The sequence below is a fragment of the Notamacropus eugenii genome, chromosome 2 (genome assembly GCF_028372415.1).
Source record: "Notamacropus eugenii isolate mMacEug1 chromosome 2, mMacEug1.pri_v2, whole genome shotgun sequence".
NCBI lineage: Eukaryota > Metazoa > Chordata > Mammalia > Diprotodontia > Macropodidae > Notamacropus > Notamacropus eugenii.
In genome coordinates this window covers 7319312-7346450 of record NC_092873.1, presented here as the reverse complement: position 1 = coordinate 7346450, position 27139 = coordinate 7319312, and the positions used below count along the sequence as shown (strand labels likewise).

Here is a 27139-nt window from a genome sequence, read left to right as displayed (position 1 = left end):
AGCAGTTTTCAGTCGTATGCTTTCGGCAAATTGACAGAAATGGGAAAGAGGTGAAAGTCCCTCAGTTAAGTTTTTCTCTAAATACACTATGCTTCTTGGCCCCTTGGCGTTTCCTTTGAATTTTGAAGGAAATATCAGAATAAGTCATTTTATTTTGAATAACACTTTCTTTTCTTTTTCTTATGTTTAGGTTCCTGTTAGGAATGTAAAGGAAGAATACTTGCAGGAGAAAAAGGAAATCATACAGTATGAAGTTGCCATGCACAAAGTGGAATTAAAAACAGTAAAAATTAAGGATCAGCGAACCAGAAAGCACCACAGAGAAGAAACTGAAGCTTTGAAAGAGAAGAATGAGGAGCTTCAACAGGAATTGCAGTGGAATAGAGAAGCATTAAGAAAAATCCGATTTCAATACAGTGGCCAAGTAAAGGTTCTGAAAGCTGAAAATGCAGCGCTGAACTCTCAATTGGAGAATGCAAAAGAAAACACAGAGAGACTAGAGAGCGAAATTGAATCATACAGGTCTCGTCTGATGTCTGTTATTGACGATTATGAGCAAAGTGAGGCGTCCAAGCTAGCCCTTGAACATTCCTTTCAGGAAGCAAGAGATGAGTGGCTTCATGTACAGGACAAGTTAAACAGTGACTTGTCTAGTTTAAGAGAGAACCATGCTTTCCTTTCTGAAGAACTCTCTCAGGCTGAAAGTGGAGCCAAGAGTTTAGAAAATGAGCTAGGCCATGTCCATGAATCCCTCAGAGAAAAGACATATATTGTAGAAAACACACAGAGAGAACTGAACCATGCTGAAGAGAAGGCAAAGGAACTTGAAGAAACAAATCAAGTGTTAAAGGAAAAACTCAACAGATATAGTTTGGAAAATGAATCTCTGCAAGAAAGATTAGGCCAAATCCAGAGTGAAAATATGGTGCTTCAGCAAGCGCTTGAAGACACACAGAACAAAGTTACGATGAAAGAAAAGCAACTGAGTGATGCCCAGGTACAGTTTATTGATCTCTTCAACAAACTTTATGCTGATAGTGAACAACAAGTTCTTCTAGTAGAAGAGAGCAAGAAAGTGTTAGTCAGTGAATGTAACCACTTAGGAGAACACATGTGTAAATATGAAATTGAGAAGGGTGAGAGAGGGTTCGGTCATTAAATGTCTTGGACAAAGATAAAGCTTTTCGAAATGAAAGTCAAAGTAATTTTAATCAAGATAATTTAGGAATTTGAATTCTCAACAGGCTGGTGAGGTTATCAACTTTCATTGGGGAAGTGCTGATATGTAAGAATTGAGAATGAGAATCCATAATATGATAAATAGAACAAGTAACATCATGATTTTGAAGATAATATGATTGCAATAATAAGTAAATATCCTGTAATAAAATATAAGTAATTAACCTAAATGAAAATAATGTGACATATAAAATAATAATTTAAAAACCAAATAAAACTAAAATTAGAAAATGCTTTTGTAGGTAAGAGAACTCATTTTGATTGAAGAAATTCTAGAGGCCATGATATTTTGGTTTCATAAATATGTGTAGGGGAATTCGCTAGTGTATAAACACAAATAATTTTGTTATTTTATTAATTTTCCTAGTATTCTATTTAAATACTGAAATGGAATAAATTAATTCCAACGCTGAAGTTTAAGAGAAGTCTTACCAAAAAATGCTAGGAATAATGTAACAGTTGAAAGATAACATTTCTTTTGAGATACTGTGAAATATTCCCATTAGACATCTCATTAGCATTTAAACATGCTCAACATTCTGACGAGTTTCAATTCAGATTCCTCTGAACTACTCTTTGCAACGCTAACGACAGGATGATAGTTGTAGTGAAAATCCAGAGTCTAGACACTCCTTTTCTTTTCAATTTAGGACAGTAATTCTATTCACAAAGAGGTTAATTTTGGGGTTACTAATATTATTTTTTATTGTGCTTCACTACCAATTTTTTTTTAATCTCAGTACTTTTTATTGTTTTACTAATAATGCTTGCTTGGTGTGCAAAATTGCAAGTTCTGGAATCACTGCCTTTTAGTTGTTGAATAAGAACAGCTTTACACAGTCTAAGAGCAGCTCTCATTTTCTGTGATTTGTCATATATGCAAAGAGCGTCCATTATACCATATATTGTACTGGGTAATAATTTCATTTAAAGAATTTGAAAATTTTGTCTTCTCATTCAATGGTGGAATTTAGTTAACATGTAAGAATTCAGTTAATTGTGCCCATTTTACTTTCTCAACTTTACATTGTCTTCTTTTAGCCTTACGTTTTCTTCAAAACAACTTACCAGACTTTAGTTAAATTTAGTTTCACAAAGTATTTCAACTTCTCTAATAGGAGAAAACATTTTGATTTCTTTTGATTTGGGGCTTCATTTGGTATTCATAATTTATGCAATAACTTGCCTGGCACTATGATGAAAGCAGAGATGAATTTCTGCAGTATAACAGTCCATAAACACACGACTTTGTATCTCTGTCTGTATATGTGCTTATACACATATGTGAATGAATGAATACGTCTGCAGGTACAAAACTCTGATTTTGTAATGTGCTATATATGCATAAGCGGGAGAGCTAGCATGTTTTCCGCAGTTTCCTTTTTTTTTGCCGATGGACTGAAACCAGGCGTGTAATTCCTATCAGAACAGGAAAAGGAATTCTTTGAAGGCTTAGCAAAGACTCTTGAAGATGGGAACAGCAGCTAGTGACCATATGTGTGGTTCTCATTGTGGCTTTGAGCAAAGCACATCATTCATGTGAAGCGCTTTTACCAAGCCTGACATGCGTACCAGTACCTACGTTCCTTCCCCCGAGTTAAACAATGAGAGGATGGAAAATTTAAACGTTTCTTGTACATGTCCTCTTCTTTCTAAAGGTTGGTGCATAGAAATGAGGCAGTTAACTTTTCTGAAAAACCCAATGGGAAACCATGAATGTGTCTATCAAGTACAAAAAAGTATACATTCCTCCCCCCTCATTCCATTACCTTCCATGTGAGTCTCACCTATCATATTTTAGTCCCTAGATAACTTTTGAGGTGATACAATTATGCTCAAAAAACAGGCAATGGGAAATCAGGCTGAATGTTTGAGCAAGTAGAAAGATCTCATTTGACCCATGCTAAATGAAGGTTGAGTAGAATAATCAAAAGAGCTTTCTCGTGTCAGGAGCCAAGTGTCAATCTTTTTCCCTAGAAACGACTAACGTTAGGACCTTGGGTAACTCAACTAACCTCTTTGGAGTTTCATTTTTCTCATGTGCAACATGCGGGAATTTTGTTAAATAACATCTAAGTTATTTATACCGCAAATCTATGAAAATTATGAATATGTTGATGAAATTAAATTGCATGCAGAACTATAATGACTTTTGATGTGAATTTTGACATGATATTTATTTCATATGAGCTAATACTGCTTTCTGAAATCAGCAATAGAAATAATTTGGACATATATCTCTCAGGCCAGAGAAAGAAATCTTCAGCGAGAAGTTCCTGTTTCCGGCAACTACCAATCCATGAGAATAGTTTCGCAACAAGTTACATCATATTATCGAAGGAATTATGAAGAGAAGGAAAAACTACCGAAGCAAGTAGATGAAACCAAAAGTAAAGTATGTATGCAAAAAGATCAATAATTTGTTCCTGATGAATGGAAATTGTGTGCAGTGTGACATTTCCCTTTGTCTCGTCAACAGTATAAATTTTCTGAACGCTCTGTCTGTCAATTAAGTCGAATTAAATTAGACCTACAACCTCCACAATGTGTGCACACGAATTTCAGTAGAAATATTCACTCATGATGTCCTTGACAATTTGGTTTATCTGTCTTTACAGAAAGAGTGAGGTGTTTTCCCAAGGACCCATAATGCCTAAATCATTTCTATGATTCCTTATGTTTAGAAAGACCTTTACCATTATTTTCTCTTTTAATTCCGAAGCAATACTGTGAAGTAGAAATTACTTGTTTACTTACGTTGAAACTTCTCCTTGAACAACAGGAAAAAGTTGTTTTTCACAATTCCTAAATATGTAAATTGTACCTGCAAAATGCAATTGAGAATTCAAGTAATGAGATGGATGATTTCATTAATATCCTCTAACTTCATCGATCTGATCTCACCATGTAGATTTCTGGTTCCATACCTTCTTCACAGTCTTCTTCTGGCTTACGCACAGTTACACGTCCTCATCTGCACTACCCGTGAAAAACATATTGACTCTTTACCTCCAGCATGCTTGTGCATTCCAAAAGAATGGTTCTTTTGCCATAATGCCATTGGGACTTTTCACCCATATGGATTTCTGAATCTCCTGAAATCCACTTTTCATTTGATATGACCTCATTGGGTATTTATTGCTTTATGCTGTTCACATCTGTTAACAAACTATTACTTCCTTGTTCTACCTCTTGTTTGCCCAACTATCATAGATTTCCTTGAGGACCGTGATCATTTAGACTTCATTATTTTCCATAGAACGTTGTTTTCAAAGCATGCTGTCAGCAGAAGTAATTGTTATTATTTTTTCAGTACAAGTAGTACTAGTAGTAGTTGTAGTACTAGTAGTTCTAGTGATAGTAGTACTTGTAGTGGTAGCACTAGCAGTAGAAAAACAGGAACAAGGAAACTCAATGTTGTCTGTTGATTTTCCCAGGAGTTGCAAGTTTACCTAAAATTAAATTTGTTCTAAGGTAATGGTTGGCCTAAAGTGCTTTGAGTTTCTCTAGTCTGATTTTTTACAAAGTTTCCATTTCCCAGACGTCAAAAGTACAAATTCAATACAAAAGTATTTCAGTTTCTATTATCATTCTTCGAAATTATTAAAATGAAAATGCAGTTAAGCGTACAATAGCATGACAGTTAAATTCTTCTAGCCCCTTCCCTTTAATACTATCAAATACCTTTCTCCACTGTCAGTTGCTTTCCCACATTTCCATGTATTTCTGTATGCTACTCATCATGGTGGAAGGCACAACGTATATTAAGGGAGATTTCTGAGATTCTTCCAAACGCAATTTCACCCTGGTAGTCATCATAACTTGCAAAGTAAGTAAGTATCTCTGCCAAAGCAGGGAAGAAAAGAACTTTGGATGATGAGATAGTTCTCCACTTAGACGTATGTTGGGGGAATTAGCGATAGAAATTTGGGTCTGGGGTTAGAAAAATCTGACTTCAAATGTGTCCGGAGATTCTATCTGTGTGATCCTAGGCAAGTCACTTAGTTTTTCTCAGTTTCCTCAGCCACAAAATGGGGATAATACTAGTACATACTTCTCAGGGCTGTTGCGAGAATCAAATGAGATCATTATTGTAAATCTGTTGTATTTATGGCCTTTATTCTTGGCACATATTGGATACTGAACAAATGATAGTTTCCCTGCTGCAAAAGCATAAAGACCATTGTCCATTATATACAAATCATACTGCCTCCCACGTTTGGATAAACATCTCCTAATATTGCAAAAGAGTTTTCTTAACCTGGCTACTTTCAGTGTACTTAGCTTAGTTAAGAAACTATTATGAATTCCAATCTCATTCTTCTGAAAATGACTTTTCTTTTCAATGTGCATGCTTGAGAAATTTTTCAAGGTGTCAGAAATGAGCACTGGAATGAAATAAGTTCTGTTTCCCAATTAACGCCCCTATCACTTCTTGCCTTCATTTCCCTCACCTTCTTTCTGGAAGACTTGGATTAAAATATGAACCTTCACAAGCTTTTGGCTTCAGTTTGCAGTCAAGAAACTAGGTGTGAACTGACTCCTGGAAGGTATACCAAGGAAGCAGTAACTTAGAGTCCATCGTTGGCAGCAAGAAGTAGGTCATTTTATGGGCATTCTGGCCATACTGGCACCATTTCTTGTGTAATTTCCCTGATCGTGTAAGTTTTCACTATGTAAGAATTTAGTGAAATTACAGTTTCTTCCTTGTTCAAACGTTATTTCATCAGCCAGTGAATATTATCTATGTGAACAGCACTGTGATAGATCCTGAGCAGGGTAAAAGACTGTGTGTCAGACGTGCACTGTCTCCTTGAAGAATTTTCACTCTCTGTGGAAGTCAACACAAAATAGAGAAACTTCATTTATAACAAACGGTAGAATTTAAACAACTACGAAGTGAACGATTTTCCAGTAAGCATTTATAAAAGGGAGGTATCACTAAAGTTGCACGTTAGAGCAGATGGTATTGATCCATTCATGTTTTTCCTAATGCAAACCTTACTTGATGCAATTTGGTTGAGTTAGCAGCCCTACTGGAAGAACAATTGCTAAATACTTAACTATTGTATATCTATATCTATCTATCTATCTGTCTATCTGTCTCTCTCTCTCTCTCTCTCTCTCTCTCTCTCTCTCTCTCTCTCTCTCTCTCTCTCTCTCTATCTATATTTACATGTACATTTATATTTATATATTTATTTATATTGATATATTTGTTCCTGTGTGGATGTGTATATGTACACAGAAAAATATACATGTACACATACGTAGATACACGCATATATATATGTGTGTGTGTGTGTTTTTACAGATATGTGTCTGAAGTTTGTTGAAACTCTGCATCTACGGGTGACTTTTCCAAGATTTTGTGTTCTGCTTCATTCCATTGCCAAACAGATGGCTTTCGACAAATGATTTTCTGTCTTTAGGCTTCTGGTTCTTGCTTTGTAAAATGATGTACTAACTCATCAGTAGTGTCCCTTTTTGCTCGAACAATCTAGAGTTTTACGTGCGTGAACTGCACTTCTGTTACACAATTAGCAATATGAAGGAATATAAATATTTCCCTCATAAGGGTGGTGGAAATTTTAGGTGAGATGATGTACTGAAAGTCCTTTCCATAAACCTTGACATGTCTCAGATGGAATCATCAGTGAGAGACAGAATGTATGCAGAAAAGGAAACCAAATCTCCCGAGAGACAGACAGCTTTGTGAGTTCAAAAATGGTGCCCAAATCTTCTGGTTGATGAAGCAGTTTTCAGTCTTATTCTTTCGGCAAATTGATAGAAATGGGAAAGAGGTGAAAGTCCCTCAGTTAACTTTTTCTCTAAATACACTATGCTTCTTGGCCCCTTGGCGTTTCCTTTGAATTTTGAAGGAAATATCAGAATAAGTCATTTTATTTTGAATAACACTTTCTTTTCTTTTTCTTATGTTTAGGTTCCTGTTAGGAATGTAAAGGAAGAATACTTGCAGGAGAAAAAGGAAATCATACAGTATGAAGTTGCCATGCACAAAGTGGAATTAAAAACAGTAAAAATTAAGGATCAGCGAACCAGAACGCACCACAGAGAAGAAACTGAAGCTTTGAAAGAGAAGAATGAGGAGCTTCAACAGGAATTGCAGTGGAATAGAGAAGCATTAAGAAAAATCCGATTTCAATACAGTGGCCAAGTAAAGGTTCTGAAAGCTGAAAATGCAGCGCTGAACTCTCAATTGGAGAATGCAAAAGAAAACACAGAGAGACTAGAGAGCGAAATTGAATCATACAGGTCTCGTCTGATGTCTGTTATTGACGATTATGAGCAAAGTGAGGCGTCCAAACTAGCCCTTGAACATTCCTTTCAGGAAGCAAGAGATGAGTGGCTTCATGTACAGGACAAGTTAAACAGTGACTTGTCTATTTTAAGAGAGAACCATGCTTTCCTTTCTGAAGAGCTCTCTCAGGCTGAAAGTGGCGCCAAGAGTTTAGAAAATGAGCTAGGCCATGTCCATGAATCCCTCAGAGAAAAGACTTACATTTTAGAAAACACGCAGAGAGAATTGAACCATGCTGAAGAGAAGGCAAAGGAACTTGAAGAAACAAATCAAATGTTAAAGGAAAAAGTCAAGAGATACAGTTTGGAAAATGCTTCTCTCCAAGAAAGATTAGGCCAAATCCAGAGTGAAAATACGATGCTGCAGCAAGAGCTTGAAGACACACAGAAGAAAGTCACGATTCAAGAAAAGCAACTAAGTGATGCTCAGGTACAGTTTTTTGATCTCCTCAATAAAGTTTATGCTGATAGTTAAAAACAAGGGCAATCAAGTGTTAATCAGTGAATGTAACCACTTAGGAGAAAAAATGTGTAAATATGAAATTGAGAAGGCTGAAAGAGGGTTCGATCATTAAATGTCATACTTGGATAACCATAAAGATTTTCGAAATGAAAATCAAACTAAATTTAATCAACATAATTTAGGAATTTCAATTCACAACAGGCTGGTGAGGTTATTAACTGTCTTTGGGAAAATGCTGATATGTAAGAATTGAGAATGAGAATCCATAATATGATAAATAGAACAAGTAATGTCATGATTTTTAAGGTAATACGAATGCAGTAATAATTAAATATACTGTAATTAAAAGTAAGTAATTAAATTAGGAAATGAAAATAATGTGATAAATAAAAATCATAACATAAAAACAATTTGTGCACATGAATTTCAATACTAATATTCACTCATGTTGTCGTTGACCATTTGGTTTATCTGTCCATACACAAAGAATGAGATGTTTTCCCAAGGACCCATAATGCTTAAATCATTTCTATGATTCTTTATGTTTAGAAAGACCTTTACCATCATTTTCTCATTTAATCCCCAAACAATGCTGTGAAGTAAAAATTATTTGTATACTTCCATTGAAACTTCTCCTTGAATAACAGGAAAAGGTTGTTTCTTCACAATTTCTAAATATGTAAATTGTACCTGCAAAATACAGTTGAGAATTAAAGTAATTAGATGGATGATTTCACTAATATCCTCTAACTTCAGCAATCTGATCTCACCGTGTGCATTTCTAGTTCCATACCTTCTTCATTTCTTGCTCAGTTACACGTTCTCATCTGCACTCCCCATCAAAAACCTATCTACTCTTCATCTCCAGCAGGCTTGTGCATTCCAAAAGCACGATATTTTTGCCATAATGCCATTGGGACTTTTCACCCCTATGGATTTCTAAATCTCCTGAAATCCACTTTTCATCTGATACCACCTAATTACCTAATACCGAATTGGGTATGAAATTGAGTATTTATTGCTTTATGGTTTTCACATCTGTTAACAAACTATTTCTTACTTTTTCTAACTGTTTTTTGCCCAACTGTAATAAAGTTTCTTGAGGACAGGATAATGGATACTTCATTCTTTCTTGGTAGAACGTTGCTTTCAAAGCACGCCGTCAGTAGAGGCAATTGTTATGATTGTTGTAGTACAAGTGGTACTAGTTGAAGTTCCAGTACTACTAGTTCTAGTGATAGGAGTACTTGTAGTAGTAGTCCTAGTAGTAGGAAAACAGGAACAAGGAAACTAAATGTTTATTTGTTGATTTTGCCAGCAGTTGAAAGTGGTTGGACTAAAATACTTGAAGATGTTCTAGTCTGATTTTTATAAATTTTGAATGCTCCAGACCCCAAAGAGCAAAGAAGAAATTGAATACAAAATTATTTTTAGTTACTCTTATTATTCTTAGAAATTATTAAAATGAAGGTACAGTTAAGCGTACAATAGCATGACAGTCAAATTCTTCTAACCTGTTCCCTTTAATGCTAGCAAATACCTTTCTCCATTGTCAGTTGCTTTCCCACATTTCCAAGTATTTAGGTATGGATTCATTATTGTAGAAGTCACAATCTATAGTAAGAGGTATTTCGGATACTCTTGAAAACAAATTTCACCCTAGTAGTCATCATAAATTGCATAGTAACTACGTATCTCTTCCAAAGCTAGCAAAAAAAAGAACTTTGGATGATGAGATATTTCTCCACTTAGACGTATGTTGGGGGAATTAGGGATAGAAAGTTGTGTGTGGGGTTAGAAAGATCTGACTTCAGATGTGTCCACAGATTCTGTCTGTGTGATCCTAGGCAAGTCACTTAATTCTTCTCCTTTTCCTTAGCCACAAAATGGGGATTATAATAGCACATACTTCTCAGTGTTGTTGGAAGAATCAAATGAGATAATGATTGTAAATCTCTTAAGGTTATGGCCTTTGTTCTTGGCACATATTAGATACTTAAGAAATATTAGTTTCCCTGCTCCAAGGACATAAAGATCATTGTCCATTTTATACAAATAATACTACCTCCCAAATTTTGATAAGCATCTCCAAATATTGCAAAAGACTTTTCTTAACCTGGCTAATTTCAGTAGACTTGGCTTAGTTAAGAAACTATTATGAGTTCCAGTCTCATTCTTCTGAAAATTACTTTTCTTTTGAATTTGTATTCTTGAGAAATTTTTCAAGGTGTCAGAAATCAGCACTGGAATGAAATAAGTTTTGTTTCCCAAGTAGCTCCCTTATCGCTTCTTTTCTTCCTTTCCCTCACCTTCTTTCTGGAAGACTTGGATTAAAATATTAACCGTCAAAAGCTTTTTGCGTCAGGATGCAGTCAAGGAACTAGGTGTGAACTGACTCCTGGAAGTTACAGCAAGGAAGCAGTAATTTAGAATCCATCTTTGGTAGGAAGAGGTATGTCAGTTAATGGGCATTCTGGCCAAACTGGCACCATGTCTTGTGTAATTTCCCTGATAGTGCAAGTTTTCACTACGGAAGATTTCAGTGAAATTACAGTTTCTCCCTTGTTCAAACGTTATTTCATCAATTAGTGAATAATAATTACGTAAACACTGTGATAGGCCCTGAGAAGGATACAAAGACTGTGTGTGAGACATGCACTGTCTCCTTGAAGAATTTTCACTCTCTCTGGGAAGTCAATACAAAAGAGAGAAAGTTCATTTATAACACAAAGTGGAATTTAAACAACTACTAAGGGAACGATATTCCTGTAAGTATTTATGAAAGAAGATATCAGTACAGGTGGAAATTAGAGCAGATGGTATTAATCCATTCATGTTTTTATTAATGCAAACATTACTCGATGCAAATTGGTTGAGTTAGCAGCCCTAGTGGAAGAACAATTGCTGAATACCTACGTATTATACATATATATGTGTAAATATGCATGTATATATATTTATACATATGTATGTACATTTATATATTTATTTATATTGATATATCTGTTCCTGCGTGGATGTGTATATGTACACACAAAAATATACATGTACACATACGTAATTACACACACGTGTGCGTGTGTTCATATAATTATATGTCTGAAATCTGGTAAAACTGTCAATCTAAGGGGGACTTTTCCAAGATTTTGTGTTCTGCTTCAGTCCATTGCCATCCACACGACTTTCAGCAAATGGTTTTCTGTCGTTAGGCTTCTGGTTCTTGAATTATAAAATGATGTACTAACTCATCCGTAGTGTCCCTTTTTGCTCTAATAATCTATAGTTTCAAATGCGTGAACTCCACTTCTGTTCCACAGTTAGCAATATAAATAAATATAAATATTTCCCTCATAAAGGTTGTGCAAATTTTAGGTGAGATCATGTATTGAAAGTACTTTCCAAAGACCTTGAAATGTCTGAAATAGAATCATCAGTGTGAGATAAAATGCATGGAGAAAAGGAAATCAAATATCTTGAAAGACAGAGAGCTTTGTCGGTTCAAAAACGCGTTCCAAATCTTCCGATTGACGATGTAGTTTTAAGTCCTGTTCTTTGCTCAAATTGACAGAAATAGGAAATAGGTGAAACTCCCTCAGTTAGCTTTTCTCTGAATACACTATGCTTCTTGGTCCCTTGGTGTTTATTTTGAATTTTTATGGAAATATCACAATAAATAATTTTATTTTGAATAAAATTTTTTTTCTTTTTCTTATGTTTAGGTTTCTCTTAAGAATGAAAAGGAAAAATACCTGCAGAAAACAAAGGAAATCGCAGAGTGTAGTGCCATGTTCCAAGTGAAATTACAAACAGTAATAATTAAGTATCAGCGCGCCAGAAAGCACCAAACAGAAAAAACTGGAGCTTTGAAAGAAAAGATTGAGGAGCTTCAACAGGAATTACAATGGAATAGAGAAGCGTTACGAAAAATTGGATTTCAGTGCCGTCGACGAGTACACGTTCTGAAAGCTGAGGATGCCACGCTGAACTCTAAACTGCAGAATGCAGAACAAAACATTGAAAAACTAGAGGACGATAGGGCATCATACGCGTCCAGGTTGATTGAAGTTGGTCTCGAATATGAGTTATCAAAATTAGCCCTTGAGGATTCCTTTGACAGGGAAAGACATAAGTGGCTTCATTTAAAGGACAAACTAAACCGAGACTGGTGGAGTCAAAGAGAGGATAACGCTGTCCTTTCTGAAAAACTCTCTAAGGTTGAAAGTAGAGCCAAGAGTTTAGAAAATGAGCTAGACCATGTCCAGGAATCCCTCACAGAAAAGACATACATTGTAGAAAACACGCAGCGAGAACTGAACCATGCTGAAGAGAAGGCAAAGGAACTTGAAGAAACAAATCAAGTGTTAAAGGAAAAAGTCAACAGATACAGTTTGGAAAATGCATCTCTCCAAGAAAGATTAGGCCAAATCCAGAGTGAAAATACGGTGCTGCAGCAAGAGCTTGAAGACACACAGAAGAAAGTCACGATTCAAGAAAAGCAACTAAGTGATGCCCAGGTACAGTTTTTTGATCTCCTCAATAAAGTTTATGCTGATAGTTAAAAACAAGAGCAATCAAGTGTTAATCAGTGAATGTAACCACTTAGGAGAACAAATGAGTAAATATGAAATTGAGAAGGCTGAAAGAGGGTTCGATCATTAAATGTCATACTTGGATAACCATAAAGATTTTCGAAATGAAAGTCAAACTAATTTTAATCAACATAATTTAGGAATTTCAATTCACAACAGGCTGGTGAGGTTATTAACTGTCATTGGGAAAATGCTGATATGTAAGAATTGAGAATGAGAATCCATAATATGATAAATAGAACAAGTAATGTCATGATTTTTAAGATAATACGAATGCAGTAATAATTAAATATACTGTAATTAAAAGTAAGTAATTAAATTAAGAAATGAAAATAATGTGACAAATAAAAATCATAACATAAAACAATTTGTGCACATGAATTTCAATACTAATATTCACTCATGTTGTCGTTGACCATTTGGTTTATCTGTCCATACACAAAGAATGAGATGTTTTCCCAAGGACCCATAATGCTTAAATCATTTCTATGATTCTTTATGTTTAGAAAGACCTTTACCATCATTTTCTCATTTAATCCCCAAACAATGCTGTGAAGTAAAAATTATTTGTATACTTCCATTGAAACTTCTCCTTGAATAACAGGAAAAGGTTGTTTCTTCACAATTCCTAAATATGTAAATTGTACCTGCAAAATACAATTGAGAATTAAAGTAATTAGATGGATGATTTCACTAATATCCTCTAACTTCAGCAATCTGATCTCACCGTGTGCATTTCTAGCTCCATACCTTCTTCACTTCTTGCTCAGTTACACGTTCTCATTTGCACTCCCCATCAAAAACCTATCTACTCTTCATCTCCAGCAGGCTTGTGCATTCCAAAAGCACGATATTTTTGCCATAATGCCATTGGGACTTTTCACCCCTATGAATTTCTAAATCTCCTGAAATCCACTTTTCATCTGATACCACCTAATTACCTAATACCGAATTGGGTATGAAAGTGAGTATTTATTGCTTTATGGTTTTCACATCTGTTAACAAACTATTTCTTACTTTTTCTAACTGTTTTTTGCCCAACTGTAATAAAGTTTCTTGAGGACAGGATAATGGATACTTCATTCTTTCTTGGTAGAACGTTGCTTTCAAAGCACGCCGTCAGTAGAGGCAATTGTTATGATTGTTGTAGTACAAGTGGTACTAGTTGAAGTTCCAGTACTACTAGTTCTAGTGATAGGAGTACTTGTAGTAGTAGTCCTAGTAGTAGGAAAACAGGAACAAGGAAACTAAATGTTTATTTGTTGATTTTGCCAGCAGTTGAAAGTGGTTGGACTAAAATACTTGAAGATGTTCTAGTCTGATTTTTATAAATTTTGAATGCTCCAGACCCCAAAGAGCAAAGAAGAAATTGAATACAAAATTATTTTTTAGTTACTCTTATTATTCTTAGAAATTATTAAAATGAAGGTACAGTTAAGCGTACAATAGCATGACAGTCAAATTCTTCTAACCTGTTCCCTTTAATGCTAGCAAATACCTTTCTCCATTGTCAGTTGCTTTCCCACATTTCCAAGTATTTAGGTATGGATTCATTATTGTAGAAGTCACAATCTATAGTAAGAGGTATTTCGGATACTCTTGAAAACAAATTTCACCCTAGTAGTCATCATAAATTGCATAGTAAGTACGTATCTCTTCCAAAGCTAGCAAAAAAAAGAACTTTGGATGATGAGATATTTCTCCACTTAGACGTATGTTGGGGGAATTAGGGATAGAAAATTGTGTGTGGGGTTAGAAAGATCTGACTTCAGATGTGTCCACAGATTCTGTCTGTGTGATCCTAGGCAAGTCACTTAATTCTTCTCCCTTTCCTTAGCCACAAAATGGGAATTATAATAGCACATACTTCCCAGTGTTGTTGGAAGAATCAAATGAGATAATTATTGTAATTCTCTTAAGGTTATGGCCTTTGTTCTTGGCACATATTAGATACTTAAGAAATATCAGTTTCCCTGCTCCAAGGACATAAAGATCATTGTCCATTTTATACAAATAATACTACCTCCCAAATTTTGATAAGCATCTCCAAATATTGCAAAAGACTTTTCTTAACCTGGCTAATTTCAGTAGACTTGGCTTAGTTAAGAAACTATTATGAGTTCCAGTCTCATTCTTCTGAAAATTACTTTTCTTTTGAATTTGTATTCTTGAGAAATTTTTCAAGGTGTCAGAAATCAGCACTGGAATGAAATAAGTTTTGTTTCCCAAGTAGCTCCCTTATCGCTTCTTTTCTTCCTTTCCCTCACCTTCTTTCTGGAAGACTTGGATTAAAATATTAACCGTCAAAAGCTTTTTGCGTCAGGATGCAGTCAAGGAACTAGGTGTGAACTGACTCCTGGAAGTTACAGCAAGGAAGCAGTAATTTAGAATCCATCTTTGGTAGGAAGAGGTATGTCAGTTAATGGGCATTCTGGCCAAACTGGCACCATGTCTTGTGTAATTTCCCTGATAGTGCAAGTTTTCACTACGGAAGATTTCAGTGAAATTACAGTTTCTCCCTTGTTCAAACGTTATTTCATCAATTAGTGAATAATAATTACGTAAACACTGTGATAGGCCCTGAGAAGGATACAAAGACTGTGTGTGAGACATGCACTGTCTCCTTGAAGAATTTTCACTCTCTCTGGGAAGTCAATACAAAAGAGAGAAAGTTCATTTATAACACAAAGTGGAATTTAAACAACTACTAAGGGAACGATATTCCTGTAAGTATTTATGAAAGAAGATATCAGTACAGGTGGAAATTAGAGCAGATGGTATTAATCCATTCATGTTTTTATTAATGCAAACATTACTCGATGCAAATTGGTTGAGTTAGCAGCCCTAGTGGAAGAACAATTGCTGAATACCTACGTATTATACATATATATGTGTAAATATGCATGTATATATATTTATACATATGTATGTACATTTATATATTTATTTATATTGATATATCTGTTCCTGCGTGGATGTGTATATGTACACACAAAAATATACATGTACACATACGTAATTACACACACGTGTGCGTGTGTTCATATAATTATATGTCTGAAATCTGGTAAAACTGTCAATCTAAGGGGGACTTTTCCAAGATTTTGTGTTCTGCTTCAGTCCATTGCCATCCACACGACTTTCAGCAAATGGTTTTCTGTCGTTAGGCTTCTGGTTCTTGAATTATAAAATGATGTACTAACTCATCCGTAGTGTCCCTTTTTGCTCTAATAATCTATAGTTTCAAATGCGTGAACTCCACTTCTGTTCCACAGTTAGCAATATAAATAAATATAAATATTTCCCTCATAAAGGTTGTGCAAATTTTAGGTGAGATCATGTATTGAAAGTACTTTCCAAAGACCTTGAAATGTCTGAAATAGAATCATCAGTGTGAGATAAAATGCATGGAGAAAAGGAAATCAAATATCTTGAAAGACAGAGAGCTTTGTCGGTTCAAAAACGCGTTCCAAATCTTCCGATTGACGATGTAGTTTTAAGTCCTGTTCTTTGCTCAAATTGACAGAAATAGGAAATAGGTGAAACTCCCTCAGTTAGCTTTTCTCTGAATACACTATGCTTCTGGGACCCTTGGTGTCTATTTTGAATTTTTATGGAAATATCACAATAAATAATTTTATTTTGAATAAAATTTTTTTTCTTTTTCTTATGTTTAGGTTTCTCTTAGGAATGAAAAGGAAAAATACCTGCAGAAAACAAAGGAAATCGCAGAGTATGGTGCCATGCACCAAGTGGAATTACACACAGTAAAAATTAACTATCAGCACACCAGAAAGCACCACACAGAAGAAACTGAAGCTTTGAAAGAAATGATTGAGGAGCTTCAACAGGAATTACAATGGAACAGAGAAGCGTTAAGAAAAATCGGATTTCAGTGCCGTCGACGAGTAAACGTTCTGAAAGCTGAGAATGCCACGCTGAACTCTAAACTGCAGAATGCAGAACAAAACATTGAAAAACTAGAGGACGATAGGGCATCATACGCGTCCAGGTTGATTGAAGTTGGTCGCGAATATGAGTTATCAAAATTAGCCCTTGAGGATTCCTTTGAGGGGGAAAGAGATGAGTGGCTTCATTTAAAGGACAAACTAAACCGTGATTGGTTGAGTCTAAGAGAGGATAACGCTGTCCTTTCTGAAAAACTCTCTAAGACTGAAAGTAGAGCCAAGAGTTTAGAAAATGAGCTAGACCATGTCCAGGAATCCCTCACAGAAAAGACATACATTGTAGAAAACACACAAAGAGAACTGAACCATGCTGAAGAGAAGGCAAAGGAACTTGAAGAAACAAATCAAGTGTTAAAGGAAAAAGTCAACAGATACAGTTTGGAAAATGAATCTCTCCAGGAAAGATTAGGCCAAATCCAGAGTGAAAATACGGTGCTGCAGCAAGAGCTTGAAGACACACAGAAGAAAATCATATTTCATGAAAAGCAAATTCGTGATGCCCAGGTGCAATTTATTGATCTCTTCAATAAAGCTTATGCTGATATTGATAAACAAGCTCTTATAGTAGAAGAGAGCAATAAAGTATTAGTTAATGAGTGAATGGAACCACTTAAGAGAGCAAACGTGGAAATATGAAAATGAGAAGGCCGCAAGAGGGTTCGCTCTTGAAGTATTTTACTTGGATAAGTTTTAGTCTTTTTGAAATGAAATTCAAGTTAATTTTTATCAAGATATCTTAGGAATTTGAATATTCGGCAGGCTGGTGATGCTATTATCTTTCATTGTACAAATTCTGATATATAAGAATTGAGAGTGAGAATCCACGATATGATAAACAGAACAAGTAATATAATAACTTTTAAGATCAAATGAATACAAAAATGAAAATAAAATGTACTGTAATACAATATAAGTAATAAAGCAAACAATTGAAAGCAATTTTAAATATAAAATAATAGTATAAAAGCTATAAGTATAAAAATAATTTACAAATTCTTCTTTTAGGTAACAACACGTTTTGCTTCAAGAAATTATGTTGTCCATGACATTTGGCTTAATAAATATTTGTATAGGAAATCTCTAGTGTCTAAATAAAGATAAATTTTTATTTCATTAATTTTTCTATTATTCCATTTCAACATTGAAATGGAACAAATTTTTTCAAATGCTGCAACTTAAGAAAAGTCTTCCAACATAATGCTAGGAACAATATTACATTTCAAGTATGAAATCTCTTATGAGATAACTGTGCAATATTCTCTTTACGAGTTTCATTAAAATTTAAACATACTCATCTGTCTAACTAGTTTCAATTTAGACACTTCTGAACTAATTTTTGAAACATTAACGATTGGATTCTAGTTGTAGTGAAATTCCGTAGTCGAGTCACTACTTTTCTTTGAAATTTAGGACAGTGCTTCTATTCAGAAACATTATGATTCTTCATTAAGCGTTAATTTTTCAGTTACTAATCTTATTTTTTAATTGTACTCCACTATTTTTTCATCTCTGTTTTTTTTTTTTTTTTTTGTGGTTGGACTAACAAGTCTTGCTCAGTTTCCAAAGTTGCCGGTTCTGGAATCACTCATTTTAGTTCCTTAATATGAATAATTTATACAGTCTAATAGCAGATCTCATTATCTGTGATTTTTCATATATGCAATGAGGGTGAATTCTACCATGTATTGTCCTGGGTAATGATTTCATCTAAAAAATTTAAAATTTTATCTAGTCATTCCATAATAGAATATAGTTTACTTGTAGAAATTCAGTGAATTGTGCCAATTTTACTCTCTGAACTTTACATTGTCTTCTTTTAGCCTTATGTTTTCTTCAAAAAATTTGATGAGACTCTACTAAAATTTACTTTTACAAAGTACTTCATCTTGTCTAATTAGAAAAAAACATTTGGCTTCTTTTGATTTTTGGCTTCATGTGGTTTTCATAATTTATTCAATAATTCCCCTTGCTCTGTAGTGAAAAAGGAGAGGAATTGTTGCAGTATATCATTCTATACACATACGGTTGTGTTTTTCTGTGTGGATATCTACATATACATATATGTGAACGGATGAATACGTCTGTATGTCCAAAACTCTGTACTTCTAACATGCTATGTACACATAGCGTGGAGAACTGGCATATTTTCCAGAGTTTCCTCTTTTTTCTCCATTCACTGAAACCAGGAGTGTAACTCCTATCTGAATAGAGAAAGCAACTTCCTCGCAGGCTAAGCAAAGACTGTTGAAGATGTGAATAGTACCTAGCGGCCACATTTGTTGTTGACATTTTGGCTTTGGGCATGTGAAGTGCTTTTACCAAGCCTGACAAGCATATCAGTGCCTATGTTCACTCTCCAGCGTAAACCATGAGAGGAAAGAAAGCACAACCTTTTCTTGTAGATGTCTTTCTTCTACGGACTGGCACACAGAAATAAGGTAGTCAACTTTTCCGAAAAATGGAATGGGAAACCTTTAAGTTTTCTGCCAAGTATAAAAAAGTGTACATTCTTCCCTCCTGTTTCCTTTACTTTGCATGGGAATTTCACGTAAAATGTTTTAGTCCCTAGATAGCTTTGGAGGTGGTCTCATTCTTGTCAATTAAGACATAATGGGGAAAGCAGGCTGACTGTAGTAATTTCTGAGGAGTCTTCTGAGGGAGATCTCATTTGCTCCGTGCTAAATGGAAGTTGAGTGGTATAATCCAAACAACTTTGCTGCCCCAGGAGCCAAGTTTCAATCCTTTTCTCTCTAAACGTCTACCTTTAGGACCTTGGTTACTCATTAAACCTCTTTGGAGTTTAGTTTTTCTCACCTGCAAAATGAGGTTGTTTTCTTAATCCCTAAGAGATTTCTGTCTTTCAATCGTTGATAATTATGAATATACTGAAGAAATTAAGTTGCATGCAAAATTATATAGACTTTTGATTTGAATTTTAAATTTATATTTATTTTACACGAGCTAATGTTGCTTTATGAAATCTGTAATATTAGTAATTTGGACATATTTCTGTCAGGCTAGAGTAAGAAATCTTCAGCGAGAATCACCTGTTTCCTGCAATTATCAGTTCCTGACAGGAGTTTCACAACAAGTCACATCATTTAATGAAATTGATTATGAAGATAAGGAAAAACTAAAGAAGGAAGTAGATGAAACCAAAAGTCAAGTACGTATGCAAAAAGATCAGTAATTTGTTCTGGAAACAAATGAGTGGAAAGTATATTCAGTGTGACATTTCACATTTTTAAGCAATATATTTAGTTTTAATATTCTCCAATCACTACGACAAAACTTAGATTTTTTTCCCACCCCAAGAGCCATACACTTCTATATAGAATCTACATATACATTCCTACTGAGTACATTTTCACTATAGTCATGCTGTGTAGAGGAACTAAAATAAATGGGAGAAATCATATAACAAACCAAAATATAATACACACACACACACACACACACACACTCACACACATACAGAAATGATCTGTTAAATTCTGCGATTGAATTCGATAGTTCTTTCCCTGTATGTGGAAAGCATTTTGCCTTAGGGCATCATTAGGATTTTTTTTTTTTCTGTGACTATCGAAGTCTACCAGAAAAAGCTCTTGCACACTTTGGTGGTTGCTGTGCACAAAGTTCTGCTGGTGCTGCTCCTCTTGCTCAGCATCAAACCATGTAAATATTTCCAGGCTTCTCTGAAGTCATCTTGCTCATCATTTCTTCTAGTGCAATAGTATTCCATGATATTCATATACCATAATGTCTTCAGCCATTCCCCAATTGATGGGCACCCCCTTGATTTTCAGTTTTTGGCCACTACAAAGAGTGATGCTATAAATATTTTTGTACATGTGGGGCCCTTTCTCATTTTTATTATCTCTTGGGAATACAGTCATATTGCTGTATATTCCTGGGTGAAGGGGTATGCACATTTTTGTAGCCCTTTCAGCATAGTTCCAAAGCGCTCTCCAGAATGGTTGGATGAGCTCACAGCTCCACAAACAATGAATTAGTGTTCCAACTCTCCCACATCCTCTCCAACATTTATCATTTTCCTGTTCTGTCATGTTTGCCAGTCTAATAGGTGTGTTGTGGTACCTCAGAGTTGTTTTGATTTGCATGTCTCTAATCAAAAGTGGTCGAGAGCATTTCTTCTATGATTATAGGTATCTTTAATTTCTTCCTCTGAAAATTGTTTGTTCATATCCTTTTACCATTTATCAATTGGGGAATGACTTGTATTCTGGTACATTTGACTCAGTTCTCTATATACTCTATCAATGAGGCCTTTATCCCCAACATTAACTACAATGTACTACATCCCTCCGAATCTTGATTGCATTGGGTCTGCTTGTGCAAAAACTTTTCAGCTAATGCAATCACAATTATTCACCTTTCCCTTCATAATGCTTACTGTCTTTCCTTTAGTCAAAAACTCTTCCCTTTTCCATAAATCTGATAAATACACTATTCCTTCCTCCTTCACCTTGTCTGTGGTATCAATCTTTATCCCTAGATCATGTACCCATTCATTCTTGTGAATGGTGTCAGGAATTGGTCTATGCTTAGTTTCCACGACATTGTTATCCAGTTTTCCCAGCAATTTTCTCGAACAGTGAGTTCTTATCCCAGAAGGTAGGGGTCCTTGAGTTTATCAACCCAGAGACTGCTATATTCTTTGCCTGCTATCTCTTGAGTACCTAGCCCATTCCACGTCTCTACCCTTCTCTTTCTTAGCTACTACCTAGTGGTTTGGGGAATTGCTGCTTTCTCATTTTACCAGTTTTGTCAATTTTCTGAACACTGTGCCTGTAATTTCCGTTGACTTAGAATTACATCTACAACTTCCAAAATCTGTACACGTAAATTTTAATACTTATATTCACTCTTTCTGTGGTTGACTATTTGGTTTATCTGTCCTTATGCAAAGAGAAGAGGTGTTTCTCCCACGACCAATAATAGCTCAATCATTTCTATCATACTTGATTTTTAGAAACACCTTGACCTTCATTTTCTCATTTAATCCCCCAAACAGCACTGTCAAGTACAAATTCTTTGTTTCTTTCTGTTCAAACTACTCCTTGAATAACAAGAAAATGCTATTTCTTCACATTTTGTACATACAGAAATTGTACATGGAAAGGATAAATTGAAGTTGAAGTAATTAGATGAATGCTTTCATTAATATTCCCTAACTTAATCAATCTGATCTCACCTTGTGGATTTCCACCTCCATACCTCCATCTTGTTTAGGTACTCTTCTTGTTTAGTTACACTTCCTCATCTGTGCTACCTATTCAAAACCTTTCTACTCTTCACATTCAAGATGTTTTTGAATTACAAAAGTATGATTCTTTTGCCATAATGCTTTTTGGGCTTTTCACCCCTGTTGATTCCTGAATCTCCTCAAATACACTTTTCATCTGATACCACAAAATCTGGTATTTAATTACATATGGATTGTCCTATGGTGATCGCATTTCTTATCAAAAAATCAATTGCTTTATCTCATTGTTTTTTGCCCAATTATAATGGAGTTCCTTGAGGACAGGGAGTATTCATGCTTCCTTATTTTCCATAGAAATTCCTTCTCCCAGGATGTTGGCAGTAGAGTAATTGTTATTATTGTAGTAGCAAAAGTAGTAGTAGTAGTTGTAATAGATTTGGTAGTAGTACTTCTAGTAGAAGTAGTAGTGGTACTGGTAATAATAGTAGTATTACTAGTGGAAGAACAAGAAGGACAAAACTATATGTTCATTTCTTGGCTTTGCCTAGGCTGAAAATGTAGTGAAAATGAAAATTGACTCAAGGTAATATTTGTACGAAAGCACCTTGAGTTTGTCTATTCTGGTTTTTTATATATTTTCGATTTCCCAGAGCCTGCAATGGCCACATATAAATTCAGTAAAAAAAAAAAATTATTGTTGTTATTATTATTAGAAATTATTACAGTGAAGGGGAGGTTACGCATAGAATAGCAACACAGTCAAATTCCCCTAACGGGTTTCCATTATTAGTGTCAAATGCCTTTCTCCTGTTTCATTTGCTTTCCCATATTTATATGTAGTTATGTGTGCTATTCATCATTATGCCTGTTTAGAAGTGGATATTTCTGACATTCCTCAAACATATTTTCAAACTAGTACCCATCATAAGTGGTAAATCAAGGGAAATCTAAGGCAAAGTGATCAAAAAGAGAATTTTGTATGATGAGATGTTTCTCAGCTTGAAGGGGATTTTCAGCAATTATGGATAAAATCTTGAGTCTGGGCTGAGAAAGATCTTATTACAGATATAGCCTCAGATGCTCTCTGTGTGATCTTAGGCAAGTCACTTGATCTTTTCAGTATTCTCAAACATGAAATGGGGTTGATAATAGCACCTACCTCCCAGGGTTGTTGTGCGAATCAAATGAGATCATAATTGCAAATCACTCAACTTTATGGCCTTTGTTCCTTGCACACATTAGACACTGACTAAATGCTAGTTTCGCTACACTGAAAACAAAAGACCATTGTCATTTTCATACAAATAACCACTGCCTCCCCCATTTTCGTATCCACCTCCTAATTTTCCAAAAGCGTTCTTTTAACCTCGTTAATTTCAGTATACTTCCCTTAGCTATGAAATTATTACAAGGTCCAATCTCATTCTTAGAAAAACTTCTTTACTCTGGCATTTGACGCTTGAGACATTTTTCTAGGTTTCAGAAACCAGTACGAGAGTGAAACAACTTTTTTTTCCCCAATTAACTCCCCTATCCCTCATTCTCTTCATTTCTCTCACATTATTTGTGGAACACATCGATTAAAATATTACCCTTCCAAACCTTTTGGTTTTAGGCTCCAGTCCAGAAACTAGGTGTGGACTGAGCCCTTGAAAGTAACGTAAGGAAGAAATAAGTTAGAGTCCCTCTTTGTCAGTACAAATTGCCTCATGTAAATGGTATTCAGGGCAAACTAGCACCCATTTCTAGTCTAATTTCCCAGATCATCCAAGTTTTTGCTCTGTAAAAATTCAGTCAAATTACAATTTCTTCCTTGTTCAAAATTTACCTCATTAACTAGTGAATATTCATTATGTGAATTCCACTATGAGAGGTTCTCAGCAGGTAGCAAAAGCTATGTATAAGACATGCATTTTCTCCTTGAAGAATTTTCAGTCTCTCTAGCATACCAATGCCAAATAAAGGAATTTCATGTTTAATACAACGTAGCATATAAACAACTACTAAGTGAATGGTAAACGTAAGTATTTATGAAAAGGAGAGATCACTAGAGGTGGAGGTTAGAACAGATGGTATTATCCACCCCTATTTTTAACACAAGAAGTTCCCAGTGCAAATTTGCTGAGGTAGCAACTCTAGTGGAAGAAAAATTGCCAAATATCTGAATTTTATATATGCGTACACACATCTATACATCTGTATATATGTATATACATTATTGATAGCATATATAGGAGGGTGAACTTTCAAAATTTTACGTCCTGGCTCAGTCTCTTGGCATACAACTTGTTTTTATGAATGTTTTTCTCTCTCAAACCTTGGATTCTTCATTTATAAAAAATCTGTACTAACTCATGACTTGTCCATTTTTGCTCTGTTTATAGTTCTAAATGAGTATAGTGCAGTTGATTATCCTGAAAATATTTAGTGAATTCCTGCTAGGTCCCTATACAATATATCACCAGTAGACACTGAAATAATAAAGAACTAAAATGAGAGGTGATTCTCAATGTAGGCACTTACCCCAATAGCATATTCACTGAATGCTGCAGACAAAAATCTCAAAGAATGCAGTGAAGGCAAGGATCATTGCAGCAAAATAGTAAGGAAAGCATTGAAGAAAAGTGAGAACTTTGAGTTGCCTTCGAGATTTGGGAAGGGATCAGCAGGATAGGAGAGCAATGGAGTCCAATAGGCTAAGAAAGTGATGGATCAGTAGGATAGGGAGCGATAGGAAAATACAAAAAGCATAGGAGTGTGAGGAGGGGAGCCGTAGAGCAATTAGAATTAAAAGTTGGAAAAATGTGATGAAGTGAGAGATAAGAGAAAAAAAGACGGAGAATTTAAGCCTCAATCTGATAGCCCATAGAAGTTCCTGTACATGTTGCTGAGTAAGGCAGTAACATGATCACAACGATGTTTGATAGTACTTGGCTTAGCATTTTGTAGGAAAGATTGGTGTGGGGGCAAAATTAGAACAGAAAGACCCAGTAGCCCTTTTGTTTTTAATTAAACTGTATGCAACTGATTTAACACCAGTGTGATTGCTTCCTCCTTTGTAAAATGAGAAGGTGGGATTAAATGCTCACCTCCCTCACTCTTTGATCCTCGGCTTGAAGTCATGATCCAGGACCAAAGGGGTCTCCATGAGATAGAAGAGGAAAGAGAAACAGGGTGAAAGGATAATTTATAGGGAAAATAAATTACCAATCACAGAAGAGAAAGAGGATCTATGTTTCAGTGAAGTCAGAGACTAAGAAGAAAAGTTTTTGGATACCAGTATGACTTCTACCTCTTGAGAATGCAGTTGTAGTAGACTAGTAAGGAGGGAATAACTGATTTTATGGCAATGAAGAAAGGCACTATATTTTAGGAATAGAGATCTTGCCTCAGACGTAAGCGTAGGTTGAAATCCCAATGTTGACATAAATGGCTTCATGAACCTGGGCCAGTTTTGTATAATTTTGGTGCCCTAAGTTATTCAGTAAAACTCTGAGAGTTGCAGATTCTGAGATGTCGGTTGAGGGCAGGGCCTATTTGTACTGATACGTTATAAACGTTATGACTGGGAATTTCCTATACCAATTAAGTCACAGATAAATAGAAAATAAATAAGGGAAGAGTTACAGATAAATAGATGAATGAAATGGAAATAGGAAATGAAGAAATTGCAGCTGTGGTAATCATTCATTGGAGAAATGTGGAAGCAAAGAGGAGAAATGCGGTATTCACCACAATGAGCAGACTTCTGTCTTCCTTTGCAAGAGAGTAAAGAGCACCTGGCTCATAATCGGGAACAACAGATAACCACTCAAGGAGAAAAAGAAAACGTCAATTTACTCACGTTGCATCTCTCTTATTTCAGTACAAAGAGATTAGCAGAACTGTTTTACACCCTTACTTACAAAGACATACATTGTCATTTCAACATAGGAATGATTGGAACATGGGTCAGGTGTGCCAACACAAAGGGGAAGTGGAGCTGAACGGATAATTATCATGGGTTCTAGAGAAGTAGGAAAGGCCAATGTTCCTCCAAGGTGTGGTGTGTTGGGAAACTTGGCCCACTTTCTATTCATTCCTATTCCTTTCAACCATTCCTAAATTTATGAATATTGTTGGTAAAAGTAATACCTATATTGAATCAAATCAGAACTTTCATTGATTTAAATTTCAAAAGAAAAGAAATAGTTTGTAGTGAAATCACGGGAAATGTATGTCATGTCAAGGAAGATCAATCATTTTCAAATCTTTCCATATTTGTTTTGGTTCAACAATCTATGCTTAAATTGATATTTACAATTGGAGCTAGAGTTAATGAAGAGAATCCCTTTGAGAAATGCCAGTTCAATTGTGATATTTTTCATTGTAAAATTTTTTTAAAGCTTCGTATTGAAAGGGAAAAATTCACGAGACTCAATGAGTGGAAGCAATGTCTGGAAGATTCTCTAGAACGACAAATGAAGAGAAATGATGAATTAGAGGAAGATTTAAATCGGTAAGACCCCTTTTGGCAGGCCTTTCAAAGGAAACATAAAGTAAGCAAGGACTTCACTATTTTGTTAAATACTGAGTACAAATTCATTTTGTATATTAACACTTATAGAATTCCACCATGGATGATTCTAAGTGAACAAAGGGTTTTTTTTTTTTTTCACTTTCATTTTCTTCACTAACTTACCGCTGACAAATAAACCTTCTGTCCTGCATCTCTGGAGCTATAGTAAAATGCTGCATAGCACCTGTACCTGAAAGTATGTTTGGTGGAATGATACTATACAGCATTTGACAGTCGCTTGTTCAGTATACTATTTCTGGACACAAATGCTTCTCTATGGTAAATCTCTATGTTTTCCATCCTAATTTATTTCCTTCATTATTTACCTAATTTGTTCAATTGTCATTCAGTCAAAAAGTATTATCAAACATCGATTGTATATAAAATACTGTGCTGGTCCTGGACTGGCAGGGGTCGATTACTAATGTGCAGTCCCTGCTTTGACAGTGAGTGATTGTAGGCTATTCAAAGAGGTAATGTAGGGACCCAAATAAGCTGTGCAAATGAGAATGTATTAAGTGCTTTAAAATGGTCGAAATGAGGGGGCGGAGCCAAGATGGCGGAGTAGAAAGACGCACATACACATAGCTCTGAACCCACAACCCATAGAATGGCTACAGGGAAGTAACTCACGGCAAATTCCGCACCCAGAGGCCACAGAACATTGGAGCGAGGGAGATTTCTGTTCCAGAGAGACCTGCAAACCTCTCGCGGGGGGTCCTTCGCGCTGCGGACTGGGCGCCGGGACTGGGAGCTGAGTGCAGCCCTGCCGCG

At 35.4% G+C, this 27139-nt stretch overlaps 1 protein-coding gene across 1 annotated transcript in view; it reads left to right on the top strand.

Annotated features, from left to right (window-relative positions):
* LOC140522458 (uncharacterized) overlaps window positions 1–26462 on the top strand; it is a 55763-nt gene extending 29301 nt beyond the window's left edge. The window contains exons 16-21 of the mRNA XM_072637896.1: window positions 3485–3634; window positions 7184–7990; window positions 11743–12537; window positions 16290–17084; window positions 19597–19746; window positions 26193–26462. Of these exons, the coding sequence (XP_072493997.1) occupies window positions 3485–3634; window positions 7184–7990; window positions 11743–12537; window positions 16290–17084; window positions 19597–19746; window positions 26193–26309 (2814 nt within the window). The 3' untranslated portion in view covers window positions 26310–26462. The remainder of the gene's footprint in view (window positions 1–3484; window positions 3635–7183; window positions 7991–11742; window positions 12538–16289; window positions 17085–19596; window positions 19747–26192) is intronic.
* Window positions 26463–27139: the final 677 nt, after the last annotated feature.